The 26,404-nt window shown below is 38.0% G+C and overlaps 1 protein-coding gene across 8 annotated transcripts in view; it reads left to right on the forward strand.

Annotated features, from left to right (window-relative positions):
- The first annotated feature begins 2,606 nt into the window (after positions 1-2,606).
- LOC145488294 (uncharacterized) overlaps positions 2,607-26,404 on the forward strand; it is a 38,018-nt gene continuing 14,220 nt past the window's right edge. The window contains exons 1-11 of one of the 8 annotated variants that reach the window (XM_081467127.1): positions 2,607-2,826; positions 7,341-7,517; positions 9,169-9,258; positions 15,905-16,010; positions 17,290-17,350; positions 17,481-17,698; positions 20,094-20,223; positions 20,843-20,989; positions 24,889-25,013; positions 25,265-25,327; positions 26,053-26,107. In XM_081467127.1, the coding sequence (XP_081323253.1) occupies positions 15,912-16,010; positions 17,290-17,350; positions 17,481-17,698; positions 20,094-20,223; positions 20,843-20,989; positions 24,889-25,013; positions 25,265-25,327; positions 26,053-26,107 (898 nt within the window). In that variant the 5' untranslated portion in view covers positions 2,607-2,826; positions 7,341-7,517; positions 9,169-9,258; positions 15,905-15,911. Of the gene's footprint in view, positions 2,827-7,201; positions 7,518-7,725; positions 9,259-13,239; positions 14,085-15,192; positions 16,011-17,289; positions 17,351-17,480; positions 17,699-20,093; positions 20,224-20,842; positions 20,990-24,888; positions 25,014-25,264; positions 25,328-26,052; positions 26,108-26,404 lie in introns of those variants that run through there. The other 7 variants (XM_081467126.1, XM_081467128.1, XM_081467130.1 and 4 more) reach the window with 7 other exon arrangements.

Below are 26,404 nucleotides of genomic sequence, written 5' to 3' on the forward strand. Positions count from 1 at the left end.
TCAAGCGTGTTATTTATTGACAAGTTGATAATTTTGGGCCGGGAAGAACACACAAATAGGTCACATGACAGACACCAGATAGGTCCATATGATAGTTCAATTCCTGGTTACATATGTTTTAATTGACTGAGATACATATACTCTGTAATCTAAGAATGTACATGGAAGATTTTACACGGAGATATGAACTTTACTTTCGAGTGATAAAAGAAACATCTTTACAAACGAGCGCAGCGAGTGAGTAAAATATTGCTTTTTAAACGATAAAATAAAATTCATACCTTCAAGCCACTGTGTAATTTTCTTTTTTATTATATAGATAAACTGACTTTGCACAAGCAATTGTGAAAAGCGGAAAATGACGTCATTGATATCTTTACCAGTGAGGATATGAAAAATACTTCACTCGGAACCCGGATGTAGGTTCGTACGACGTGTAAGTGTTATATTTCTATTAAAATACTCGTGTTTATTTAAAAAAATAAAAATATTTTCCGCCCAAAGTCGGTAAGGCCTAACCACCAACTGTAACTGGATAGGCCATTCAGGTTTCTGAGAAAATAGAAAATAGAAAACTGTTAAGATGACAGTAAAATTTGCGATGAGGCGTTTTGATAAATTTTTATCTTCGGTATCTACGGTGCAGCAATGTAGATGTTCATGGTAGAATGTTGTGAACTGGGATAATGATGGCATGGTCAGGTTTTTTATTGCAAAGAGAATCAATGCACAGCAAAATACCTTAAAGTCGAGGTGTTTTTTTATCAAAATATTTCGCGGGGGAAGAAAACGACATCTCAAACAAATAGATTTGTTGTAGTTCGCTTGGTTTATCAGCTTGCCAGTCTTTCTTGAAAGTTTTGCGCCAGTTTGGTTCAGAAATTGCTAGCCTTAACGTCTAAAATGCTACCTTGAAAAAATGATTGTAGGTTATGAGTAATAAGAAACATTCTGAAGAACTCCCCTCTTCCTAGGTTGAGTCTCCAGGAGAGGATCGCAGGCGCACTGAAACACCCACGGCTGGAAATTGAGCCTACTCCCTCCCCTTCCTCCATAAACAAAGTCGAGATTAAATCTTGCAGGAGCCCAAGCTAAGCTGTAGGGTCCACACACCTAGCATATATTAGTTGACGTCAGGAGTTATTCTGCGAACTGGGTAGGCTGCATTTGGAATTATCTTCAATCCACTGACGATTCCGTGTCCGACACGCTTTCAAAAGCGCACAACTTTCACGATCGAGAAACACTCATCTTTGTAAAAAATTCTCCTTCTAAATTTAACTTTTACAGTTCACTAGGCTATATTTGAATCGTGCATATGATCATTCTACGGGACTAATGAAGATAAAAGGGACTAACAATATATATTTACTGAAAGTTTCGTCGTTACGTAGGCAACAGAAACCCATTTCCGCAAACTCTTGCCCTTCATAGCTCTTCATAGCATTTCTCACAACAGCTGTCGAAAGCACAAGTGCTAGCTTGCAATTCTAGGTCTAGGACGGGCGGTTTAGCAGGACAGTTCATGTTCTAAAGGCTACCTAAGTGCCGGCTATAACTTGTTTCTTTCACTTGAATGCTAACAGTGACGGACTGTGGAGGAAATTCTCACGCAATCTAACCTGAAGACATTAATGTTATAATTATCAAGTTCGATACAAATAAACCCGGATCTTGTTTACTTTTCTTGATATCAGTCACGGTTGTTCCCGAGGCTCTTAGATTACGAAAGGCGAAAGACAACGATCGAGAAAATGGAAGAAAGCTAGGGGCGGACGAGGAGAACCGTAAGAAGCGTGTTCCACAGCTCGCATTTTTTTCATCCTCTCGACTGCAACCGTTTTCGCGGTTTCCCCCACAAAATGCAATGCAATATCTTAATATCTTGATATCAATTCTTAATATTGAATTTATTGTTCAGTAAAACGCTCATAGTCACGTATTTCTTAATAGGTATCTACTTGATAATCTCGTAACAATGAATTTTCTATGTCAATTCAGAGTGTATTTGCAAAACTGACATGTATACTACATTGTGCGGTTAGACATCTAATTTAGCGTTGAGAAAGGCGAAGGCCACAAATGCAAGATGATACGATATCATTTGGGAAACATTGTATGTTTTTCTTTTTGACTATAGCTTTCATCAATCTTCCAGAAGTGAACATAATACTTTTATGACGTGTAGCAAGAAAACAGCCTTCAAAATCTCATGAATTTAAAATTGATCTATTATTAATGCTTAATTCTGACTGAAAAAAGAATTAGCGTGCATCAGTTAAATTGAGACTTCTGTTCTTCTGTGACTCTGCACTGAGGCTTATCTCATTTCAGTGTATTTTTTTCTTATTAGCTTTTATCAATCTTCCGTAAATGACCGTAATGTTTTCATGACGTGATAGCAGTACACAGGCCTCATAATCTCATGAATTTAAAATTGATCTATAAATGGTTAATTCACTAAAAAAAATTAGCATCTACGAGTTATATTGTGGCTTCTATTATGGTCTATCTCATTTCAATGTCAATCAGTTTTACTCAAATAATTTTCCAAATCCCCAGTTAACGAGACTTAAATTCTGTTTGATTTGACTCTTGTAGGTCAGCAAAAAACGGGTAGAAATTGTAAAAGTGAGTTTGAGTGCACTTGACAGTGTAGGAGTGAATTTAATGGACTTGCCGCGGGACATCAAAATAATTATGCAAGCTGGGAACATGTTATTGATCACTTAAAGAGCTTTTAATTTATTCAAAAAGCTATTTAGTGCACCTAATGCCTAATGAGTTTTGTCGTTCAAGGAAGGAATTTTACTGTTCAGAGTAGAGGTAAGGTACTTTCGACTTTTTCGGAACATTGATTTAGTTTAGACACTAATCACAATGGAAAAAGAATCGATGACAAGATCATAAAAAAAACCATTTTTGCGATAACGAGTTTCCTTGTGCAAAAACAGCGCGTATCGGTAAATTGAAGAAGGCCGATGGAATCTCCATTTAATTGCAATTTTCTCCATAGAATTATTTTACTCTTAAAGTTAATATACCTCTTTGGAATTTATATATAATTTATCAGCGATGGCAGTCCTAACTTAGCTCGTTAAACATTTCCTGAAACTAGCTAGCTGCAAAATAGTTGAAATGGCGAACTAGCGTTTTTCAGGCAGCCGAATTCACTTCTAATATGAATAATATGCGCAGTAATTTAACATGGTGAAATAGTTTCCCTCAATTGATGATAAAAACTGGGCTCAAACAAAAAAAAAAATAGCGGGTATGATTTTTTTCCGCTTTTCCTCAGATCGGTCAAAAAATACCTAGGTGCCGGACGCGTTACTAAAACAAAAAAAAAGGATTCAGTCAATGTTTTTTTTTTTTTCGACCATTGTCCGTATCCTTGTAAGCAAAGCAAAACAACAAATTAAAGAGGTGTGAATTTGTTGTAATTTTGTTATAAGGTAGTCAAGCGATGGATCAATGACAGAAGTCGTTAGGGTGACTTTATCACAGAGATCTACCTCTATCCGTGATGAACATGCGAACACATATTGCTAATCGGTTTCATGCGGGCCCTTGGCAAGCCATCTGTCGCACATATCAATCTGTTTATAGTTTTCTATAATGACGAAGACATGAACTACGGAATAAGGAGTTTGCCTTTTGTGACGCAAAAAATATACAAAACATTGAACACAAAATATTACGTAAATTTAATTTGCTTTTAATTACTTTACATAATGAATGCAAAAATAGACTTAATTGCTATCGTTTGCTTGCTCATGAAACGAGGCATAATTCGATCGAAAACTGTTGTTTTAATCAAGACAATTCAAATTTTCCTAGATTTGGTTTCAATTATTTTTTTTGTACGTGATAATACCGTGCTAGCAGTGTGTTTGTCACAAGGAAAGCAACAATTTTAAGAGTCAAAATTAAAATTCACTTAATGGCAAGGTTTTGGCACACTGTATTTTCGAGGTACCTCGAAGACTAAAATTTCTATCTCTCTGTACGAAGTAATTTCGGCACAAAAGATATTATGTTATCACATCAGTTAGTCTCTTTTCCAATTTCCTTGGCTTTTAAAAAGCTGTTCACAAGCTGCGCTTGGATCTCGGTTATACTGCTAGGAAATTTTTCGCCAATCAAATGAAGTTCTCATCATCTCGCGGCACACATGTTCAGGATGCAAGTTTTCACTACCGATTTTAATGAATGAAATTTGATCAACTGAAAAAAAATCTTCCTTGTTTGATTTCCTTAACATTGCCTGTCTTATTAGACTTGGAATAATGGATAAGGAAAGTTTTTCAATTACAGTTTAATAAGAAAAAAAATAACGAACAAATTTATGATCAATCTGCTAGTGAAAGAGACGACAACTCAAATTCCTTGTCGAGGAATGGAAAAGACTCTCGCTGATAAATTTAACAAGTTATACTAGTCTTTGTTAATGAAAACTGGTCAGAGCTAAGAACTGCCATGGAAGCAAAAAGCAGCTCTAGGGGGACTATATAAAACAATTTCAGTAAACTTAATCAGTACCTCGGCTGATTAAAAAGTGATTGAAAGAATAAAGTTCAAAGTTCAGTTTGTATTGTTGCTAATGAGAATCACATTCGCCTTTAAACCTTCTGGTCTCTTTTATGTGAAGATCTGAGTTGTATTTTTCAGCATATTTTTCTTAGTGAGCGGGCCACTAGCTTGCAATATCATTCAGGCTTGCGTAAAAAAAAGGGGAGAATGTCATGTTTCGCTGCTGGCAGAGCTCTACCCACTTGTTCTCCTCTCAGTCAAGAAAAGAAAATAACTTTCCCTGTGCGGAACGACTAATGTCGGTTTCAGCCCTGAACATGTTTATTTTTCATTTTAAACTTGGTAAAGACCAAGTCAAAACACATTTAGAAACCCCTACACTTGGTAACTAATTAAAAATAAATCAACATAAACATAGGACGGTTGCTATGAAGAAAATACGTCAGAGTCAAAATAATGGATTAATTATTTATGTTGTCACACCCCAGTTGTTGACTGTCTGACTGGAAGACTGTGTAAAAAGAAATAAGCTAGTCGAAAACAGATATCATGATAGCCTCTGTGTGAACACCTATCGCAGTTGCTTGTAGAGAATCTTGCGCGCAAACACGGTTTATGTGAACATTCCGAACACTGTATTAAACGTATGTCACTCTGTTTTCCTTGAAAAATTGGTTCACAGCGGTCAAAACATGTTTAGCTATGTTTCTTACCGTCCAAGAGATGATTTTATCAGTCATTATCTGTATGTAATTACACAATCTATCGTGTGGGAGATTGCCGTAACAGTTACAATGAGTATATAATTCCTTGTTACATTTGATGATAAGAACCGTGCATTGAAATCAGGCGAATCAGTTGAAATACCGTGTGATTTCAGTCCGGTGCTGGCTCACAAATGAATCTTATTGGATAGTTTTGTTTACACGCACCATCAATTCGAGGAGCTGCCTACGGCCACAAACCTGAAAGGAAATACGTCAATTCCATGTCTACGTAAGAAGGAAATCCTATCAGACAATAGGAAAAAAAAAATCTTTATATCAGCCGGTGGACTAAGCTTTTATTGTGGAGTGTCGGTCAGTCAGGGAAACCAACATTTTAAATTATAATTAATCTTTCAGTTTGCCTTCATAATTTAACGAATTCTCAACTCAGTAAACAGACTATACTTACATGTTTGGCTTTACAATCAACTCACATCAATTTCTCCTCTCCGTTTGATCAAGTGGTTATTGGAGCCTTATCTCTTGCGATTTTATCGGCAGTATATTTTGGTACTCGGTTGAATGAAAGAAAACACAGGTCATGATCTGTCACAATTTGAGGAAAAGTTAGTAATGTTTGGTTTTACAATCAACTCACATCGATTTCTCCTCTCCATTTGATCAAGAGGTTATTGGCGCCTTATTTTTTTTGCGTTTTTTATCGGCAGTATATTTTGGCATTCGGACATGCCCACTGATTTGAATGGGAGAAAACTCGAGGTCATGGACTTTCACAATTCATGATGTCATCGGCACTTGACAATATTTACATCAAGACAACTAACTAAAGCACGTACGATGAATAACTGACTTCATGATAAATAATTTTGTGCTTGCTGCGGTCAACTTAAGGAGTCTTCCTTCACCATGACGTAAGAAGCGATTGTATATGTTTTTATAGGTCTCCTTTACATGCTTGCATGGGGTAGTTGCCTTAGTATCGTGTTATATAAAGGATGTTGAGTGGGCAGCCACTGACTAGAATTTCAAAAGAGAGGCAAAGTTTAAAACAATAAGTTTAAAACGATTCGGTCATTTTGCACCCAGTTAAATACAGTATTCGAGTTAATCCTTGGACGAATAAGGCGAAATGTAGCAAAAAGAATGTCGATAAACTGTATGGACTTCTGGAATTACAAGAAGTACCGGATCACCGGGACAACAAGAACTCGCTACAGATTTTGCATAATACAGGAAGTATATGCAAACCATAGGGACGACTTTATTCTAAACTTAGTTCAATGCACTATATACACCACACATGAGCCGGTCAGGAACTGCCATCTTAAAGCCAGAACAACAGGAAAAGCGCAACCGATATAAAGGAACTTATATAATTACAACAACTACAACGGGTTACTTTTAATAACGATTACCGCGGTTCGTACAGTTGCGCCATCTTCATTCCACTACGACAACCAGACAATACAAGGCCGTAGCTAGCAACAGACAAACCGAGGCACTTGCCTAGGTAATTTTTTTTCGTTTTTGTTGTTTATAATCATCATAACCATCCTAAATACCTAGGAAGAGAATTTAACCATGGACATTGCCTCAGTCATAATTTTCTCTTAGACATCGCTTCAGTCATAATTTTTTCTTGGACATTGGCTCAATCATATTTTTTCATAGACATTGCCTCAGTCATAATTGTTTCACTGATAGACATTGCCTCAGTCATAATTTTTTTTCTGGTTACAGCCCTGCAATGTATCAGTTATACACGTTACCGTGAGAAGTTTTTATGAGTACTATATTCGTGACGACAGGGAATTACACTCTATTTGTAATAGAGTGATAAGTCAAAGGTTAAGTTCGGCACTTTCCGTTAAAACGACATTTTTGCTTTGCTAGACTACTGAAGCACTAATCAAATACTATTCAAAACAATCATATCATGCCTGGCACTTAAAAAGGAAAATAAGATGTTTATTTCTTTTGAATGAAATGTCAGAGTTTCCTTTGCTTGAATAAACAAAGACCACTAGTCGCACGAAACTTGACGTACATTACAACTGAAACTAAATTTCTTTGTGACAGATGTTTAGCGCTTGCGTTCATTCGGAGTCAGTTTGATGACTTCGCTTCAGGAGTCCCTGGGTGAACATCGCGGCAGCTAGACAGTGTTGGCCACTTTTCAGTGATTTTAAACGATTCAGAATCGAATTGCTCAGCTGATCTTCAATTCAAGAGCTCTCTTGAGGAAACCTCTGAAAAGTAAGTAGAGATTTTGATAATGATTACAACGTTACATTTAAAATTAATGCGAGGGCCATATTTCAAGAGCTTGTCGCAAAGCAAAGCACTTTTCCATGACTGTATTCACTCTTCGAGGTACATTATTCCCGAGTTTTCAATCTGTTCAATTAATATACATCAAGTTAGCAATATTTCTGTAACAAGTACTCATTATGGTGGATTAGAAAGTTACACGAAATATTCTGTTCGCGATATAATTTCGCTTTCCTTTATGATGTTATTCAGAGTTCAGTATTCGTTATTCTTCTTAAAGTAAATTAAAGTAAAATCCTTAGCTCCTTTTCAACAAATAACAGAACACTTTATATCAGTAAAGTTACTTCGTAGTGTCTCTTGGAACCGGCTGAAATATGTGTTATGTACCCAATGCATATAGGCGAATTAATTTCATAACGAGACGAATCGGCCTCGTTGATGCAATATAGGTTTCAGTCTCGTATTAAACGTTCAACTGTCAGAATATATGTCCCTGTAAGGATAAAACTGTTCTGAACCTTAATCTGCGCCTTGAAAAATTAATAGCTGCATTTTTAAGCCTATTTTAACAGCAAAATTAAAAAAGATTCGTCATGCGTTGGAAAAATACTGGAATAATTGAATGATTCTGCAGAACATCAGACGAGAAAACTATATTGTTTTGAGAATTCGGAAACTGGATTAAAACCCAAACGTACGTAAGTTCCTGTCAGATATTTCTCCTCATGCAGTAAAAATAACTTTTCACAGACGAGGTTTCTATGGTTACATTTCTATAACGACTCCCTGCTCAGTAATCCACGTGTTTTGAGTCTACCTGTAAACGTGACGTAACGTAACGAATAACGTTACGTAACGTTAGAAATATGCCAACCAAGTGAGGTGTGCGCCGAGCAAGGCGATTAACTGCAAGAGTGGAGCTTTTAGCAACTGACGTTGATTTACTAGTTTATCGACCACCCTCCACCCTCCTGCCGAAAAAAAAGCAATGTGCTTTCAAAATATACGAGTATGTTCTCTGCGTTTTCATTGGCTGATAATTAGCTATCGACTCCAGCGGTACGCTGACACTGAAAAGCATCAGACAGGTCACCATAGCAACAGTGGCTTTTCGTCGAATAACAGAGAAAGAGACGTTATTAAGAAAGATGATTAAAAAATATGTTTTGGAATTAGACAATAGAACTTCCACAGAAATAATCAAACAACATATACGACTGAAAACAACAATATATCAGTACAATGAGATGTCATTATTGTTTTCAACGGGCAGAAACTGAATCTGTTTTGTAACCAAAAGTTAGCGTTTGAACTTTGACTCTTTTTCCTCTTTTTCAATTGTTTTTCTCTCCCGCCTCCTTAATTAGTGTATGCGACGCTTCCACGTCAAGAAAGTTGAAGAAACGAAGTCAAAGAAGGCCGAAACATGCGACCCTCCTTAAAACTCCAACCGTAATTAATTTCATCAAACATTGAAATGTCAGCAGCGGATGTAATAGCAAGGAACGGACGTAATAGACGTGTTTTTATATAATTACATGGTGTTTTTCTGTGTACATCTAAACTTGTTCTCTCACTGACAGTGCACGTAGGAACTTATAGCTCGACATTGAAAGGTTTTTGTTAATACTAGAATCTGCTTGGATTTTGGCGGACCTGTGCTGACGGGTGTACTAGTGAAGTGCTGGCCTGCAGTGCTCTGAAGACGACTGTACTCGAAGCGGTAAGTTGTGATAATTCGTTATTATTCAGTATACTGCCACAATAAAATTCATTTGGTGACCCTGTCTCAGATAATTCAAGCCAAGAGAAGACATAAAGCATCCAGTGTAAGAGCTGTTCACAGATTCGAGCAAGCCACACCATTTGAACTCATTTCCAATTTTATAAATGAGATTTAGAAGGAGTAGAGAAAGCTTTCCTTTGTTGTTTGAGTATCTCAACTGATCTCAGGATAATTGCAAATTAAAGCCGAGATTCGTTCGTGGCGTTTCGCCTCTTGGACAGAAGACCTAGCTTCACTTTTCAAAATAGGTTCTCAACAATAGGAAAGTATTTATGACGCCATGAGAGAAAGAGCTGTATTAAACGGCTTCTAAATAAATTACACCGCTGACGAATTACTACTGAATATTACTCTCAGCAGCGGGCAAGAAAACTTTGAAGTTATATGAAACTTAGTCGCCTCTGTAAACAACTGCGGCTTGTAGGTCAAGGCTTAACTTGATTGAAATTCATATTCTGAAAGATCAAGTTTAATATTCTAAGTAGGCGGTTTCGTGTCTTCTCTTGACTGAAAAATGAAATGTTTCAATTGTGAACTTTTGACATGATTTAGCCACAAGAAAAACACTTGCTGAAGTTGCCATCGAGTAAAAAGAGATTTTACAATGATCTGTTGCCTGGTGAATGACATTACAACAAATCACAGCGATGACAATCGTCTGGAGTTTGACATTTTGACCTGCACTTGCCAGCACTCAAAACTGCGGAAGTAGAGACTGTCTGAAAGTTACCGCAACCAAATAACAAGATCACAGATCTGACAAACACTGTCATCATTTGACAATTGAGAGTAAACCTTTTTTGCAATTCGTCCCACGTAAATACAGATTGCATCAGTGGTATTTTGATTGATTTCACGAAAACAGGTCCCTTGTCTACAGACTGAATTGACAGCAAGTTACGTCACTGGTTACGTCATAGCACGTAATTATAAACAGGGTACATTTAGACATGAAACCCAGATGAGCTAAACACATAAGCGGTGCCTTAGACTGCCATTAAAGATCTTCGTGCACTTCAAAGTCAGAAGTTCAGATAAGAGTTTCGTGGTCTAAACACCCGAGTGTGGTCAAGGCACTTTTGACTTTTATGTTTCTTCCGGTTGATTGTACGATTGTATCCTCTTGGTTTTAAATTTAAAACATTATACATCAGCGGCGAAAAAATAATTGTTACGAATAAAATCGAATAAATTACAAATAAGCACTTTTAAAAGTATCATGCTACGCCCACTAAAACTCAAACAATAATGATAAGAAGAAAACTCAATAATGGCAAACAAAAGCAAACTCGATCAATTTGTTTTAGAAAGTTTTCTTTAACTCTTAAATAACTGACTTCTTTTCCGCCTTGAAGTTTGAGACCGAGCAGAGATCATAAACCATATCTGCAAGTATTTTTGTTTGATTGTTTGAAAAGCCCTTGACAAATATAACTACAGCGAAAAACGTTCTCGGAAAGTGGTGGTGGGGGGTGGGGGGGCGGGCGGGAGGGCTTACCATTTGTCAGAGTAAACCTGTTGGGATGACCGTTGAATAATGGTAAGGGTTTTTCCAAAATCAGCAAACCAACCGAACGAGATGGCGCTTACCATTTGCAATTCGATTTCTCGTAATTGTTTTCGGCTGATGAGAGACTGGAAACTGGAAACTGGAAAATTTAGTAAAAGTTAAGGAAATTTCCGTCTTTCCGTTCCGAACGGGAAGAGAGGACTACCTCTGGAGGTAGTCTACAATCTCCGAACGGATTTTCTGGAAAATTACTGTTCCATTTGACTTACAACCGAAATTTCCAGATTTTTTTGCTAAATGGTAAGCACCCTAGGAAAAGCTGTCTGTATCAAACTTGACACGAGCTACGAATTATTATGTTGCCTTACATCCGTTTATTAACTCGTTCAGGCCTTCTTTATTTTCTTGTGTTCCTTTAGTTTTGTACTTTGTTCAATTAGTCGCTAGACGTTGTACAAAGACTGTTATTCGATGAGATTTTCAGTTGATGGCCACTCGATCGGAAGAGGAACATTATGAAAATCATGACAAATAAGGGGAACAGGCTAAGGGGGATTTGTCACAGTATTCAAAATGGCGGCCATAGATACGCAATGCGTGCAAAAAAGAGCATTGTAGCCGTTGCCCTTTACACTCAGTCTTGCACTCATTGCGTGTCTATATGGGTGCCAAGGAAATAAGTGTTATCACTTTAAAGAATGATTGAAATTGAATGAGGAACAGACCGCAGGATGAAATGCCGTAATGTGCTTTTCTTGCTGATCAATTAACCAGGACATGAGAATTAATAGGGAATCTTGGCTGAAGAGCAACTTCAGATCCAAAGTATATCTTCTGGTTCTAAGTGATATCTCTGCAAGTTGTTCGAATGAGAAGTGTTTGGTTTTCAGTTGAATTACCTGGGCATTGCCATGTTTACATTCTGGTAATTTATGACGTCATTGCGTGGTCAGAGATCTCAATGTGGAGACTACAGAAGGCGATTTCTTGTTTGAACTATATTTTTTCAACCGGAACATGAATTATAAACGATTACAAGCAACTCAATGCTGTATTATAAAAACGTCCAACCACACAATGACTTCAATTTCCCATCAAACTTTGCAAAAATAAACATTTTGGCGCGCAGGAAATTTGAAATCTTAAAATAGCGGAGCGAAACGCCCAATAGTTTACAGTTATAGAATTATCGACTTCAAATCGCTGAAACCGTTTAACACAAACACTAACTTGTGATCTGGAACAATTTTTTTTTTAGCCAAGATTCGCTTAAAGCAATTAAGGGATGTCAATGAAAATAATTCAAAGAGACCATTTTAACTAGTGCGTAAAACAAAGCGAGCATTTTTAATAAATATTAATAATGAGAAAGGAAAAAGAAACTAAAGGTCATTACCTAGAATATACAAATTGAAACATATTACCATGAATGCACATACAAGGGTGACGTTTTAATTGTAGTAAAGTTCACGGTTGGTGATGTGATGTGAACTGAAATCACACTTGTTAATGCACTGAATGCATAAAGACTTCCTTGATGTAAAGATGATGCCATGAAAATAAGTGAGAAGAGAAAATCACTCTTCTGTCAACAACCCGAAAGTCGAGGTTAGTCGAGAATGTCCTTACTAGCAATTTTTAAAGCAAAATTGTTGCTCCTGACACGAATCCCTCCTGTAAGTGTTAATAACATTCACGAATTACGCATGTCGGTGTGTTAGGCAGCCAAGGTGAAGCGATAAGTTTTCTTGAAAGCTATTTTGCAAAATCAATGTTAATGCTGTCATTCTCAGCTGTAACAGCGTAACACTGATCCCTGAAATTCATGGAAGACTTCTCACACATCTTCGTCATTTCTAACCTGCCCAATTTTTAATGTTTCTTTTCAACAAAGTCTAGAAATAAGGACGTATACAATTAATGTTTCTTTCCGCCACATATACAAAGAATAATTGGAACTTTCAAATTAAGCATCTTTCATCTTCCAGAACAATAAAGTGTACTTAGAGCCGTAGGGGACAGAACATCGGCTTTTATAACCAACCATTGTACGATCTTAAAAAACGGAGCTCCAGTTTGACAAAATGTAGAGAAAGATTACTGATTACTTCTTTCAACAGATCATGAAGGAGTCGTTCATGACTAAATTGAATAATAAAGGATTATTCAGGATTATTTCACAACGAGGACCAATATATCTCAAACAAGCCAATGTTAATGGCCTTTCCGCGTGATTTATTACATTTAATGACAGTTTAGGGACGATTTTACGTCATTCAACAACGTCAGAAAGACCAACTCTCTACCAAAAACAATTACATGCTTATAACTTTGAAATACGCTAGTCAACAAATCAATGATTTTCAAACTGGTAATTCCCGAATGGAGACTGTTTATACAAGAAAACAATAGAAGCATTTTATTTGCATGATGAGATAAGGAATGAAAGGTTCCCTTTCGACCGTGTTAACAGAGTTGAGCAAATTGGCGTTTTTTCCTCTTATCGATTATTCGTTCTAGGCTGTATATGCTTTCATGTTTAACATCACAGACTTATTTTAAAATGGAAACACTTCTCTAGTCTGCGTGGACCCTGACACGCTTCTTATATCTATATGGAAATTTAAACTGTGTTTAATATTAAAGGAGAGAAAACGCCTTGTTGTTTTATTTATATCTGCTAGCATGTTAGCATCTCAATATGTTTACTCATGTAGGCCGTAAACTCTAGCTCTTTCCCTCGCCTTCTAATATTCCAAGTTATTCGGCGAGGTTGAAGCGAGTGAGAAGAGAAAAATGGTTGCTAGGTTACAGTGACTAGATACGACGATACAGTATAAAAGAGGCCATTGGTTTGACAAGTGCTAGTTTAAAGTCAGTGATAATGAAAAACCAAGTCGACTTTGCTAGGCTCCCTCGAGCTCAAGAACTATTTATAAATCAAAACAACTTATTCAGAGATAAAAAAAAAAAAAGTGGTCGTTAGGTCTAGACATTTTGCTTTGTTTCAGTCAAAAGGCTCAGTCATATTAAAACCTTGTTTGAGAGCGGAAAACAGTGACTGCGTGGGTTTAACTTGTGACGTCACAGATGTGTCAATTACCTTATATAGTTTGTGTAAATGTTTCAAAATTTCCTTAAAGTGTTTTGGATCGCATTTCAAAAACGCGGAAAATCCGAGCTAAGGCTGACACAGACACGGGGCCAAAGACTCCGTCGATTTGGCAACTTCCATATTTGTTACCTAAGCTAGGTAAGGCATGTTTGCAACATTTATTGTATAGTCGTATTTGCTGGCGAGCGAATAATTTTCCGACCGAAGCTATTGTGAAAAAGCTACGAGTTAAACTGACGTTAAGTGATGGTATATATTACATTAGTCAGCATAGTTTGAACGTTTCGTAATATCCAGTCGAAACTAAAGAAATTTTCAACCTTCTAATTTAAGTAAACCAAGAAATGTGCTCTTCGCGCATTTTACATCACTTCAAAGACCCCGCCGTTTACCAGTTGCACGGAGTCAAATATTTAGAGAGTCATGCATTACATTGTCAAGGTTTTGTATAAATCTAACAGCTAATGTTGGGAAAAATAAATCCTTGCATTCAATGAAAATATTAGATACAGCTTTACGTGCGTCTTTTGATGCATTCCACGCTGTGAGAATTTCAAGTGACGTTTTGAGCTGGGCGTTAAACACAGGACATTTAGTAAAAAAAGAAAAAAGAACCGAGACTAAACATTAGGGAGTGAAGCAGCTAACAACGTTGACAGAAACGTCAATTAGAAAAGAGTTTTAAAAATATTCCGCTTAACCACCTTGCGTTTATGAATTCAGTTTGTTTTCAGATTTCTCAGTTGTAGCATAATATGTAAAGACCACAGCCTTGAAAGACGTGCGTTTTGCAGGTTCTCACGATAAATAAGACAAAATTTGGTTATTTCACATTGCTGGTCTGCAACCCGCTTGGCAAAGAAATGTATCAAACTGTATAAAGCGCATGATTAAACCACCGTACTGCGTGATTTCTTGGCCACGTTCAGCTCGTTGGTTATCAGCCGAATGTGTTGTCCTCTAGCTTGTTTAATTCGGTATTGATATCCCTTGTTGATGACAATGTTTTCATGAGAACGCAACGATATTGTGTTGCGTGGGTAAATTATGCCAGTTATGTTATATTTAGCCATAGTCTTGCAAAAATAGTTTATGTCAGTAGGGAATATTGAACGGCAAAATTTAAGTGTCAATGTATTTAGCCCATGTGGGCTAACTGGGAACACTGTATTAACTCTACCTAAAAATTTTCATTAATAGTATTATAAGATTCTCTTAAACTTTTCTTGGTTTGACCAAGACTGAAACTTTTTTTCCATGTCACCGATAGCCATAAAAATTATCGCATCTTCAGTTTGCGTAAACTTCTCATTCCAAGTGGCCGCGTTCAGGATTTTCGCGTGTATTTTGTAAGTGGAGTGGGGTTGGGTAGAGCGAAGGGGGGTAATATTTTGGAGGGGCGGAAGTTCATAACACCACAAAATTCCTGAAAGTCACTGGAACAGAACTTATTGAATACGAAGAGCTAATTTTCTATTCACCACGAATACGTGACACACTTGCGCTGTTCGTCAACTACTCCACGTCCGCCATCGATTGTTCCGTGAACATTTCGTGTCACAAGCTATAGCTGAGAGAGACCTTCATTAGGTTTTCCTCGTCCTCGCCGCTGGTAAAGATCTTTTAATCCACAATTTAGTAGACGCAATTGTAGTATTGATGTTATTGACTTTGGATAAATATCTGTTTTGATTGATGCGCGAATTATTCGCCACTTTTTAGTCAAGTGAAACTTCGCTACAGAGCATGTCTGAAAACGATATTCAGAGAAGTGGTTAGCTCTTGTGGTTTGGACTCACGCGACTAAAAGTTTTCTAGCCGTTACATGGATGGTCAAGGATAGGTCACTAACATATACTTCACCGTGGCACGCATTGGGTAAACAATGTAAACCTGAAACGCTTTCAAATTTTCAATTCATTGTTACCTAATCGTTTCTGTTTTCTTTTCTCGCACAGGGAAGTCATGGCAGCGGTGATTTGCTTGGTTTTATTGTTCATCACCGCGTTTGGATGCGGATCTTGTGAAAGATCAACGCAATGTTTCGAGAGCTGTGTTTCTAAGGTATGCGGTCACTGTCTTGAAAGTAAATGAAATGTCTTATATGTGTATGCTAACTGTACCAGAACGGGCAAATTGATTGAAATTAAATCTCGACATTTGAACATTTTGAAACTCTTGTCTTGCGAATTAGCCAATCTTAAGTAACCTGGTCTTGCTGCCATGACTCAAACCTAGCAGATATTTTCAAACTTGTTAAGGCACATTCCGATATTGCTACTACGCACATATAATGAAAATTAGCAAAATCACGCTTGTTTTGAAGACTTTAATGTAGAACAATATGCAAAAGTATTAAACCGTGACTGGAACCCAGCAGACATTTTCAAACTTGCTAAAGGATGTTCCGATATTTCTGCAACGCACATACAAAGATTAGCAAAATCACGCTTGTTTTGAAGACTTCAGCGTAGAACAATATGCAAAAGTATTAAAAGGGATTATCCATTTCTGTAAAAATTGTACGCGGCAAATTTAGTCAGCCCGGTTTAGCGACTATAGTTTGCGCACCTAAAATATACTACATCAACTATGTAAAGGGTACATGTAAACTTCGGTCTGTGTACAGGCATATGATTCAACAATTCTCAAAAACACAATGACTACCAGTTTCTTGAATTGTTCCTTAGAAGTGAAAAAACTTGTCTTGCATTGAGAACCCAAAAATATTTCGTTGTTATCACGATTTTCAGAATTGGAACCCATCAAAAAATAACATGGAATTTGTTTAATATCGTCATGTTCAGTGACCATGACATGGATTTCAGTGAAAATATTTGATATATTTTACAGGAAAATAGCATTTTTAACACCTGGGAACTATAAAACTTGTCCAAGACGGTCTTTAAGTCTACTAAGATTTCAAAGTTCTCGTCTAATATGCTTTCCATCGATACCAGTTGAAGTTGTGTCCCTAGGCATAATTGACCATAATGGACATCGTTGTTCATGATTGACATGGTTATGTAAATTAGATCAGTAAATAAATTACTTTTTTAAACAAAATTACCTTTGACGAAATGCAACGCCGCGCACTCACAAAGAAAGATCAGTAACTCCTTTTTGAAAAGCCTAAGTTTAACTCTACGTTCTAAAGTCTTGGAAACCAGGACGACCCAAGCACTGGTGCAAGCAAAAAAGCGGGCAAAAGAAAAGATAGTATTTTCGTTCTCTTGCACCGGATGGCAGTGACGGCAGTACATCCGAGTCAAACAAGGAGAAACAAAAATTTTAATATTGTTATTGCTAGACTTATTGTTGTCCTATCTTTTGTCTTCTTCAGATTCCAGACGAACCTCAGCTTTGTAATTACACTTGTCTTCAGTTGCTAAATATATACTCAGGTTAGTGAGTACAAAGTCTACCGAGAAGATTGTAAACTCAACGATGAAGATGAAGACCAAAGCACGTTTGTCAGTCTCAAGATACATGTGTTTACGTTAGTTTTAAAACTTTGCTTTGAACCTTCTGTAGGCAACAACATCACTACCAACGTCATTACTGTATCACCGCCGACACCAGATGAACCTGTGTTGCTTTCATCCGGGTACTTTACCTTCACCCTGGACTGGAGAAATTACAATGAAATCAAATACAACGCTTCGCCAGTTGTTTATGTTCTGGAAGTTACTCGCCATGAGAACATCACTGACCCATTTGTCATCTTGCCCCTCATACAGAAATATCACACGGTAATCTATTTTTTTATCTTTTACTAGAGCTTTTTCTCTGTTTTTGGTATAGTACATAAACAATCTTTACAAATCCTTGCCCCTTTGATTTCAAAATGCCTGAAAAAGAACCCGGTTTTAACAAATTAGATCAACTTCTGGAGTAATCACCATCACAGGTTGGAGAGCATTGAAAATGATTTTTAGAAAGGACTTATGGAAATAGGCAAAAAGGGTAAAAACTACCTGTATCTTTCCGCCATGACGAAACGTAGAATTCCTGTGATTTTCGATCCTAAGAGAAGTTGTTTGCGGCCATTTACCTTTAGTGGAGGCCACTGGAAGTATTGCAGCTTGAACTAGGTTACGTTCCATACAGAAAACTCTAAAAACACCTGGCCGAGTTAGACTCCATGGCTAGTTTTGAATTCTTGCGAAGTTGATCATAGTTCATCGCGAGTCTCTCTGTAGATCACTGGTCTGAGAGCCCTGGCGGGGAGGTCACGGGTTCGAATCCTGCCGGAACTCAGATTTTGTCACTCACGACATATAACAAACATCAGGAGCCATAATCGGGGACGGAGACCGTAAGCGCGTGCCATTTCTAGTATTGGGGCTGTCCCCATGATATGGGACAATAATTCTATTTTTAGAACAAATTGCGCCATCATGTGCGGCACACGCGCGTACATGCTGCGTGGATTTTTGCGGATACAGCGCGAGGAAATGGCGTCCGAAATTCCCGAAATGTTCGATGCTTTTGGCCCACAAATCAATACGTTCATGGAATTTTGCTTTAGTATTTTCGTCGTAAGCTACTCCAGTTTGAGTCAAGTAAGACAGTGCCGAATTTAGTTATGTCACGCTTTACATCGCTGACCAAGTTGTGTTCCGCTGCTTCTTTTGCACACTCTAAGTTTCACATATTCTGACATATGTTAAACGAAGATTAACAGCTTTTCCATAACACAACAAAAAACAGTTGGATATATTTGGGTATAGCACCGTTTCAGGACTTCAAAGTTTCCCTCCTCTTGCCACACGGTTGCGAGGATTTCGCCATTCTCTCTCGACCGAAAAGTAAAACAAAGTAATTAAAAGTAAGTACAACAACGTAATTGCAAGTTTGAGTTTTGCCTAAATTGTAAGCAACGCTTGATGCTTTATCAAGGCCCAATAAGTGACAACAAAGTTTATGTCTGTAGATGCTGCTCAGTTTTGTTTGTGTAAAAATCCAATAAATTGTCTGTTGTCGATGAATAAGAGCGCCCGCCGATGCGTGTTTTGTACAATCAGTAAAACATGACAAATTGGACTTCCCCACTTTCGTGTGAAAACGTACATCGAACTCATATAACATCTCTAGTTTTTAAATATGTTTAAGGTTGATAAATGTTTGAGAACATATTAAAAGCTTAGCTGAAAATATGTGAATACAGCAGAAATAATCAGCTTTCTTTAATCAACTCGAATAGCAACGGTACTCGAATAAAGATTTCGATTTTGTTGGTTGAGTTATCAAAACTCCTTGTTTATTTTATTTTCGCAGTGTAAAACTTCACTATGTTAAAGAAATACACATGATGTTAGTAGCCTTTTGGCGTTGTTGAAAATTGTTGCAGCATCTCAGCGCAAAAGACAACGAAAGAAATCTTTGTCAAGATTTGTTGACAATTGAAAACACCGACTCGGATGTGAAGGTGCACGCGCTGCACTATGCAAATGAGCTACTTATGTACGCGTCAGACTTTCCCTTAAAAAAACTTTTGCAAACTCGCCAAACAAACAGAAGCAATAAGAAACTATCAACAACAGGGTTTGGTTATGATTAAGCATTGTTTGGGAAACTCTCAAATTAACTCGATACCAGAGTAAAGAGCTTTCTTTCATAACTTTTCTTTACAGAACAAACGCAAGAGCTTACGCCTTCAACTAACGCGAGCACATATTATTATTCATTCACATCGCGAAATTGAAGTCTTGTTTTCGATCCCGAAAAACTCACCTTTTCCATTTGTTTAGAGCATAAAGCTACATATAGGAGCCCTGGATCTAATTCCCTGCCTTATTCCCTGCCACCGCTGTGAAAAATCTGCAAGACAATCTCGCCACTCTCACCATTTGATCACGCAACGTGACAACATCCACGCGAGAGCCCCCGACGTGTGCGTGGATCCGCGCGTATAAATGACGTCAGGATGGCGCAATTTGTTCTAAAAATAGAAAAATTGTCCCATATCATAGGTGCGCGCGGATCCCAAGACTTACGGTCTCCGTCCCCGATTATGGCTCCTGCAAACATGCAATATTTTTATCAGTGAACCCTATTGCGAATCTCGGATTGGACATATTTACTAGACGACATAAATTGTAAATTAAATTTACTCACATATTGTCAACTTTGATCACCTTCCAGACGACAAACACGAATTTCACCATCCCGGAAGAATTCGTCACCAAGACAAACTTCTCGTTCCGTTTGGCAGTGGTTGCACTCCAAGGGACTTCGAACTTCTCATCACCAAGTCCTCTATATACAACAAACAGTAAGTTCTGAACCTCATAAAATTTGCGTTTACAGATACCCATGTAACTAGAAATTCATTTCTTGCAAAGGACTGTTTTTACATGATCTTTCAGGCCTGCTAACGGAAATGTGTAGCCGGATGATTTAAATCCTGGGGCAAGGGAATTTAATTGGAAAGTTAAACATTGACTTTGACGCTGAGCACACTGGAACCGAATCGTGAGCTCATGCCAGGCTAAAGCTGCAAAGCGAATTCTTTCTCAGAGGCCAGGTATGCGTCCCCTCTCTGCTACGCAGAGGTTCGAACGTTCTTTCAGTAGGTTCGTTCTGGAAATCCGCTGAGTGCGGGCGCACAATCCAATGGATCTGACAGTCGCCCTTCACGTAGCCCTGGGCCTGCATTCACAGCGCTCAGCGGATTCTTCCCACCCGAAAAATGCCCTTTGAGCCTCTGCGGAGGAGATAGACGGGCCCCTAACCTCGATTTCCTCCGCTCTCTGGAGTCCGGTCCGAGGCGGAGAAGGAGGAGTGCGGGCTCCTTATCCGGACAGCGGCTGGTAATCGAACCTAACGCGCGTCTAACACATCCCAAACTCTTTCACTTACTCATTTATTATTTTCTTTTAAATTTTCGACAGGTTCTTGTGAAAGAACGGAAAACTATCATAATAAGAGCTTGTTAAACCCGTGCCCAGTGTTTAACGTTCGCGTCAGCTTTAGAGTGTCGCCGATTCGACTTGAAAAACCCAACATTTCAACCATCATTCACTGGGATTTACCTCACGGTACGTTAAATGTTATCATGGTATACTCTGTCGTGGGTCAAGATTAGAGCATGTCGTGAAATGTCTTTCCGGTGTTACTTTGCGTCACGTTGCGTTACTTTGCATTACTTTGCATTTTGTTGCGTTACGTAACTTCACAGTAATAAGCGTACGCAGCTATGATTGGTTAAAAATTAATAAATCCTCTTCTATCCAATCAGAGAAAACATTTTTTAACTAATCAGGAATCGAGATGAAATTAAAATTGATGAAGTCAGTAACTGTGTGGCGCGCATTATGCGCATGTGTTAGGCAGCACGCCGGCAGCACGCATGCTTTCTCTTTGACTTCGGATTAGTGTTTTTCATTGTTTACGTTTGCTGCAATTTTAGGCCTCACGGAACGGTATCCTCCCCCTTGGACCCCTGATGCCCAATTTTTTGAGACATGCGCAGAGTACTTTCTTTTGGGAAACTGCTGTTCTTAGGGATACGCGGGCTCAACTCGCTAATGTTTACATTCAAGCTCACTCAAGCAAATTGTTTTAAAATTGCAACAAAATGTCGAGCTGATGGGACGAAAAGGAGTTCATGGCAGTCATTTTTCCCGGTTAAATCAATCGTCAGTAAAGAAGAAGAAAGAATTAAATTACCAATAAAAACGTGAAAAAAATAGCTGCAAGCAGTGTCCGAGTAGAATTGAAAAACCTGTCGAGCGAGGAAAAAATCGACAAACTCGAGCGAGGCTGTAAACGCCTACAGTGTGAAAGTGCCGGCCTGAAGAGGACAATACAAACTCTACGACGAAGTATAGGTGAGTGTCTGCTCAAGTAGTCATCAAGCCGTCTATAAATCTCCTAAAAAGTGGTTCTTAAAGTTTTTGAATTGCCAGTAAAAGCCGCTTTCCCACAAACACATTAAAAATTCGTGGCGATGTCAATTAATGCGAGTTTCGATGTTGTCACTAAAATTTTTGAATTCAAACTTATTTAACGTAATAATATATTACCACCACAAGGGGTCAAGGAATACTTAAAAGGAAAATATTTTTAAAAAGTTTGTAAAATGAAGCAAACTAAATGGTATGGTCACATAGGACACGGCTGTGTCAAAATACCAAACTTGAAGCGGCGATTTTGGCGATCGAGTTGGACGTTGAGTTCCGAGGCAGACAAAAATTTAATAACATACTCTGGACTGGATATCAGCGCTTCACAAAAAAAAGGCTCCTTCATAGCTGGGTACGCAGTAAACAAGATTTGAATCGCAGCTAAATGCTCTTTTGAAAAAGTCTGCTTGCTCGAACCATTGCAAAATGTTCAAAATTAGATATTTAGGTTATTTTTAATTTTATATTACGCCAGTACTTCAGGTACTTTCGTAGGTTCATGTTAAAAAAAAAAACAATAGCCTTTTAACCAAAAGCGACCGACAAATTTTAGTCTAGTCGTAAATTTCGTGAGAATGCATTTTCCCCCAAAGGGTTTGCCTGCCTTTCGTTTTGTAAATTAGCAAGTCAACATCTCGACTCGATATAAGTGGACCGCTGAGGAAACAGTAACTTTCAGAAATCCACACAAATACACTGTATACTTTAGTTTTTCTATCCTTAAATTTATTATTTAAATAACACAAAGTACAAGTTTGTACTCTCATAAAACTTGTAAGGCCCTATTTATCATAGTAAGGAACAGTTTTTAATAATGACATTTTCATATTTACAGTATTTTTGAGAAGAATTAACAATGACCTAAGGAAAGATGTCTTGAAGTTACAAAGTGAAGCAAAGAAGCATGAAAGAACTTTGAAGTCTACTGAATTGAAAACGAAACAAGTCGGTAACAAACTACGAGGGACAAAATCTGCTTCCACAAAGCTGAAAAGACAATTAAAGGAAAATGATGAAAATGTAAAGAAACCTAGGTATTCCCTTGTGGATACATTTTCTCATGGCAAAAATGGAACAAATCATAGAACAGTCATGTTTATGGCCTGCATGAGATGTTTACAGCATGCATGTTTGCTTTCTAGCCAAAAGGCACCCATTGCATTACATCTAATTTTCAGTATTTTATTCAACTGTAGCCCCCCAACAAATGTTGTTATCTCGCTATCCACACTGGCAGACTGATATATCCTATAGGGGGAGGCCAATAAACTGATATTATGCAAAAGATTTGCAAGTAGCCAATATGATTTCCATGTATGCAGTGATGACTCCAACAAAGCTGGCGAAGAGCAGCACATTGTAGGTGTCCACAACTGGTGCCCAGAGATCAATAAACCCAGGGCATATGTCCTTGGTAACAGTTTGACAACATTGTACAGTCTTTGAACATTGATCTTCCATCCACTTTGGACATGAATACCACCCAGTTACCTATGCAAGAAGAATGAAAGTCAAATATGGGGTGGCTCTTTCTAAAAATGTATTTTTGTAAAAAGATTATTTTCAGTTGTAAGAATTTCATACTAAATAAATGTGCTTCAACTATGTTCTATCTGAGATTCAGGTAAAGTAATTAGTTTGTGAGGAGTCTTAGCTATTTGTAAAATACAAATTATTGCAGTGTAAATAATAGTGATCATAAATATCAAAATACTTCTGAGTGATTATAATGTAATACATGATTACTGTAGAGTTGTACAGTCAGCAGTTTACAGTGAATGTGAATATAAAAATACTTCTGAGTGATTATAATGCATGATTGCTGTAAAGTTGTACAGTCGGCAGTTTACAATGAATTTGAACATACATAATTGTTTTTCATTATCATTCATATGGGGCAGTTGTTTAAAACTAGCATGATAAGTAAGCCGCATAATTTTCACAGTAACAAGGTTGAAAGGAATCGAAAGTAACTTAATATAGTGGAATGTAAAGCAGAGCAGTCTTTATTAAAACCTGATGTAACTGATAAAACGCACAATAGCCTGAATAATTTAATTCCCTCCCAAAATTTCATGAAAATATTATCAATAGCGGGATGTCTAAACAAGACCACCTTTATTCAGATCATTAAAAATGAAAGTGCCTATTATGTTGGAAAAAAATCATTACTGGAATACCAAACAGTTTTTGTGGCTTACTAATCAATACTAGCAGGGGGTAACTATTTGCATTTACCTGAAAGAATGGAGCGTGAACTCACCTCTCGTAGCCTCGAATTTAACATCTCCCAAGCTGTCTCCGTGCGCTTAGTGCATTCGATATTTATTCCACTACAATATCTTGGGCGCGCGGGGAAAAAGTTGAAATAACTTCAAGAGCAATCAGTCTAGGCCTCTAGACCTTCATTATCCAGGAAACTAGAAGGCAAATCTCGAATTTCACCGTTTCGGTTTTTCGATATCACCGCCTCTGCCCGCTGAGGACGGCAAAAAAGTAAAAAAATACGTATTTCTGCCACTTACGCGACGAAAGAGAAAAAATTAAAACGGTAGAACTTTCAGCTGTGCCCCATTCTTCCTTCTTTTCACGTCTATGGGCCAAAAACTTCGCGTTGGAAGACGATATTCAGCCAAGAAGTTTACAATAATTTGACTGGAGCAAGTGTTTCCGAGAAGCCGTTCGACTGCGCATGTCATAAATTTTTTCCTGCTGATGTACTGCATACCATTCCGTGAGGCCTAAATTTGCCAGATGTGACCATGAAGTTTTGGTTTTCATTTTACAATCAAAGCCTGCCCTGAGTTTGGTTGTATAATTGTGATAGTTCACATTCCGTCACGTTGCAGTTCATTTCATCTCGTTTCACATCACGTCACGCCCCACCACATCACTGAGTCGCGTCATGTCATGTCGTGTCATCACATCACGTCATATTATGCCATACCATGCCATGTCATGTCGCATCACGTCATGTCATGTCATGTCGTATCAAATCGTGTCATGTAATTTTTTCTTCTTATACCCCGCAGACGTACACACCCACCTAGAGGAAGACTACATCACCCTTGAGATCACGCTTCCTAATGATCAGCCGCAGTACTGCTTCGACTTTGGTCTTCGGGACCATTTCGTTGATACTTATCCTGAACATCCGGTAATTTCAAGAGAGTTTTCTTATTATTATTTTAAAAAAGGGAAAAAAGTAATGGACCTTATCACGGTTTTGGAAGCCATCTTGACAGGTAGGCAAGGCGCGAAACTACAGCGTTTGTATGGGAATCTCAGGATAAATACCAATAGGATGGCAGTATTTGCGTTGGTATGTTAGCAGATTTCAGAACTTTGAATAAGTTGCTTTTATTTTGATTAACTGAGGTTTTTTTTCTTCTCACGCGCACTCTAAAGGCTACCAGTTACGATGAGCCGTTGGAAAAGGGGTTTTATTTTGGATGTCGTTACGAAGTAAAGGTTAGTGTCATTCGTTGTAAAGATCCTTACCAGTCTTAAAATCGTTTTTAATGTTGTATTTGGACATGAATGAATCCAGCTCCAACAGGCTCTTCTTAACCTAGTGTATCAAAGTGTGCATACGAATTCCCTATCCATAGCGTAGTCCCGGGTGGAGGGGGGGCCTCTCATATGAAAAGGTCGAGGATGCTCGTCATCTCACTTAGGGGTGGAAATCATGGATTTTGGTCTCACTTCGGGTGTTGGTGACGAAATGCCACTATTTTAGCATTTAAAGTATCTTTTAGGATGCACTCGAAGAAATGATAATAAAAAACGCTATTATTTGCGTTTTTACGCTAGATCGATTAGTGCAGCGGGCCCCTTTCCTGAACAGCTGGCTAGACTAGCATAGCTATTCGCGGGCCAGTCCAACTGTAAAATGTAGATTTTATCAGAAATAAAATGATGATGATGATGACAGCGGCTGATAATTGAGCTTATTCCGTTTTAAGTAGTACCTTTAGGGGGTCAAATAAAGCCTTAGCCACGCCCGGATTGATCTCTTTTAGGGGTTTAATTCAAATTTTTCGAGGAACATCTCCGACTTTTCCATACTGGAGCCCCCCCCCCCCCCCCCCAACCTTTGTCCGCTACCATCCCGGCATGGATGACAACTCAAGCTTGGCAAATTCGATCAGTGCGCGATTAAACGTTTATTCTTGATCTTCTCTCTTGTTTTACAGTTACATTTAGAATATGTGGATACGTTCAGAACTTTGACAACTTTTAACATCCCAAGTACGTACACTTTTTTGTTGATTACTTTTTATCTTGAGTCATTTGCAAACATTAAGACATCGAGGGCTCCGCAAGGCGTCGCACTAGTTTGCTGAAGAGATAGGTAGACGACCATAGAAACAAATCGTTTGGGATAAATGGCCACAAATGTGACGAGTTTAATTGAAGCTAAGGTTACAAACAAAGATTAAAATCTCTTCAGGAAAGGTGGGGTTAAAACTTTCGCCACCAGTAAAAACTAAAATAAAATACTACATAAGATATGTTGACAGTCTGCGGGTCGGTGACCGGGGAAGA

This window comes from Orbicella franksi, chromosome 5, assembly GCF_964199315.1.
Source record: "Orbicella franksi chromosome 5, jaOrbFran1.1, whole genome shotgun sequence".
NCBI classification, from domain to species: Eukaryota; Metazoa; Cnidaria; class Anthozoa; order Scleractinia; family Merulinidae; genus Orbicella; species Orbicella franksi.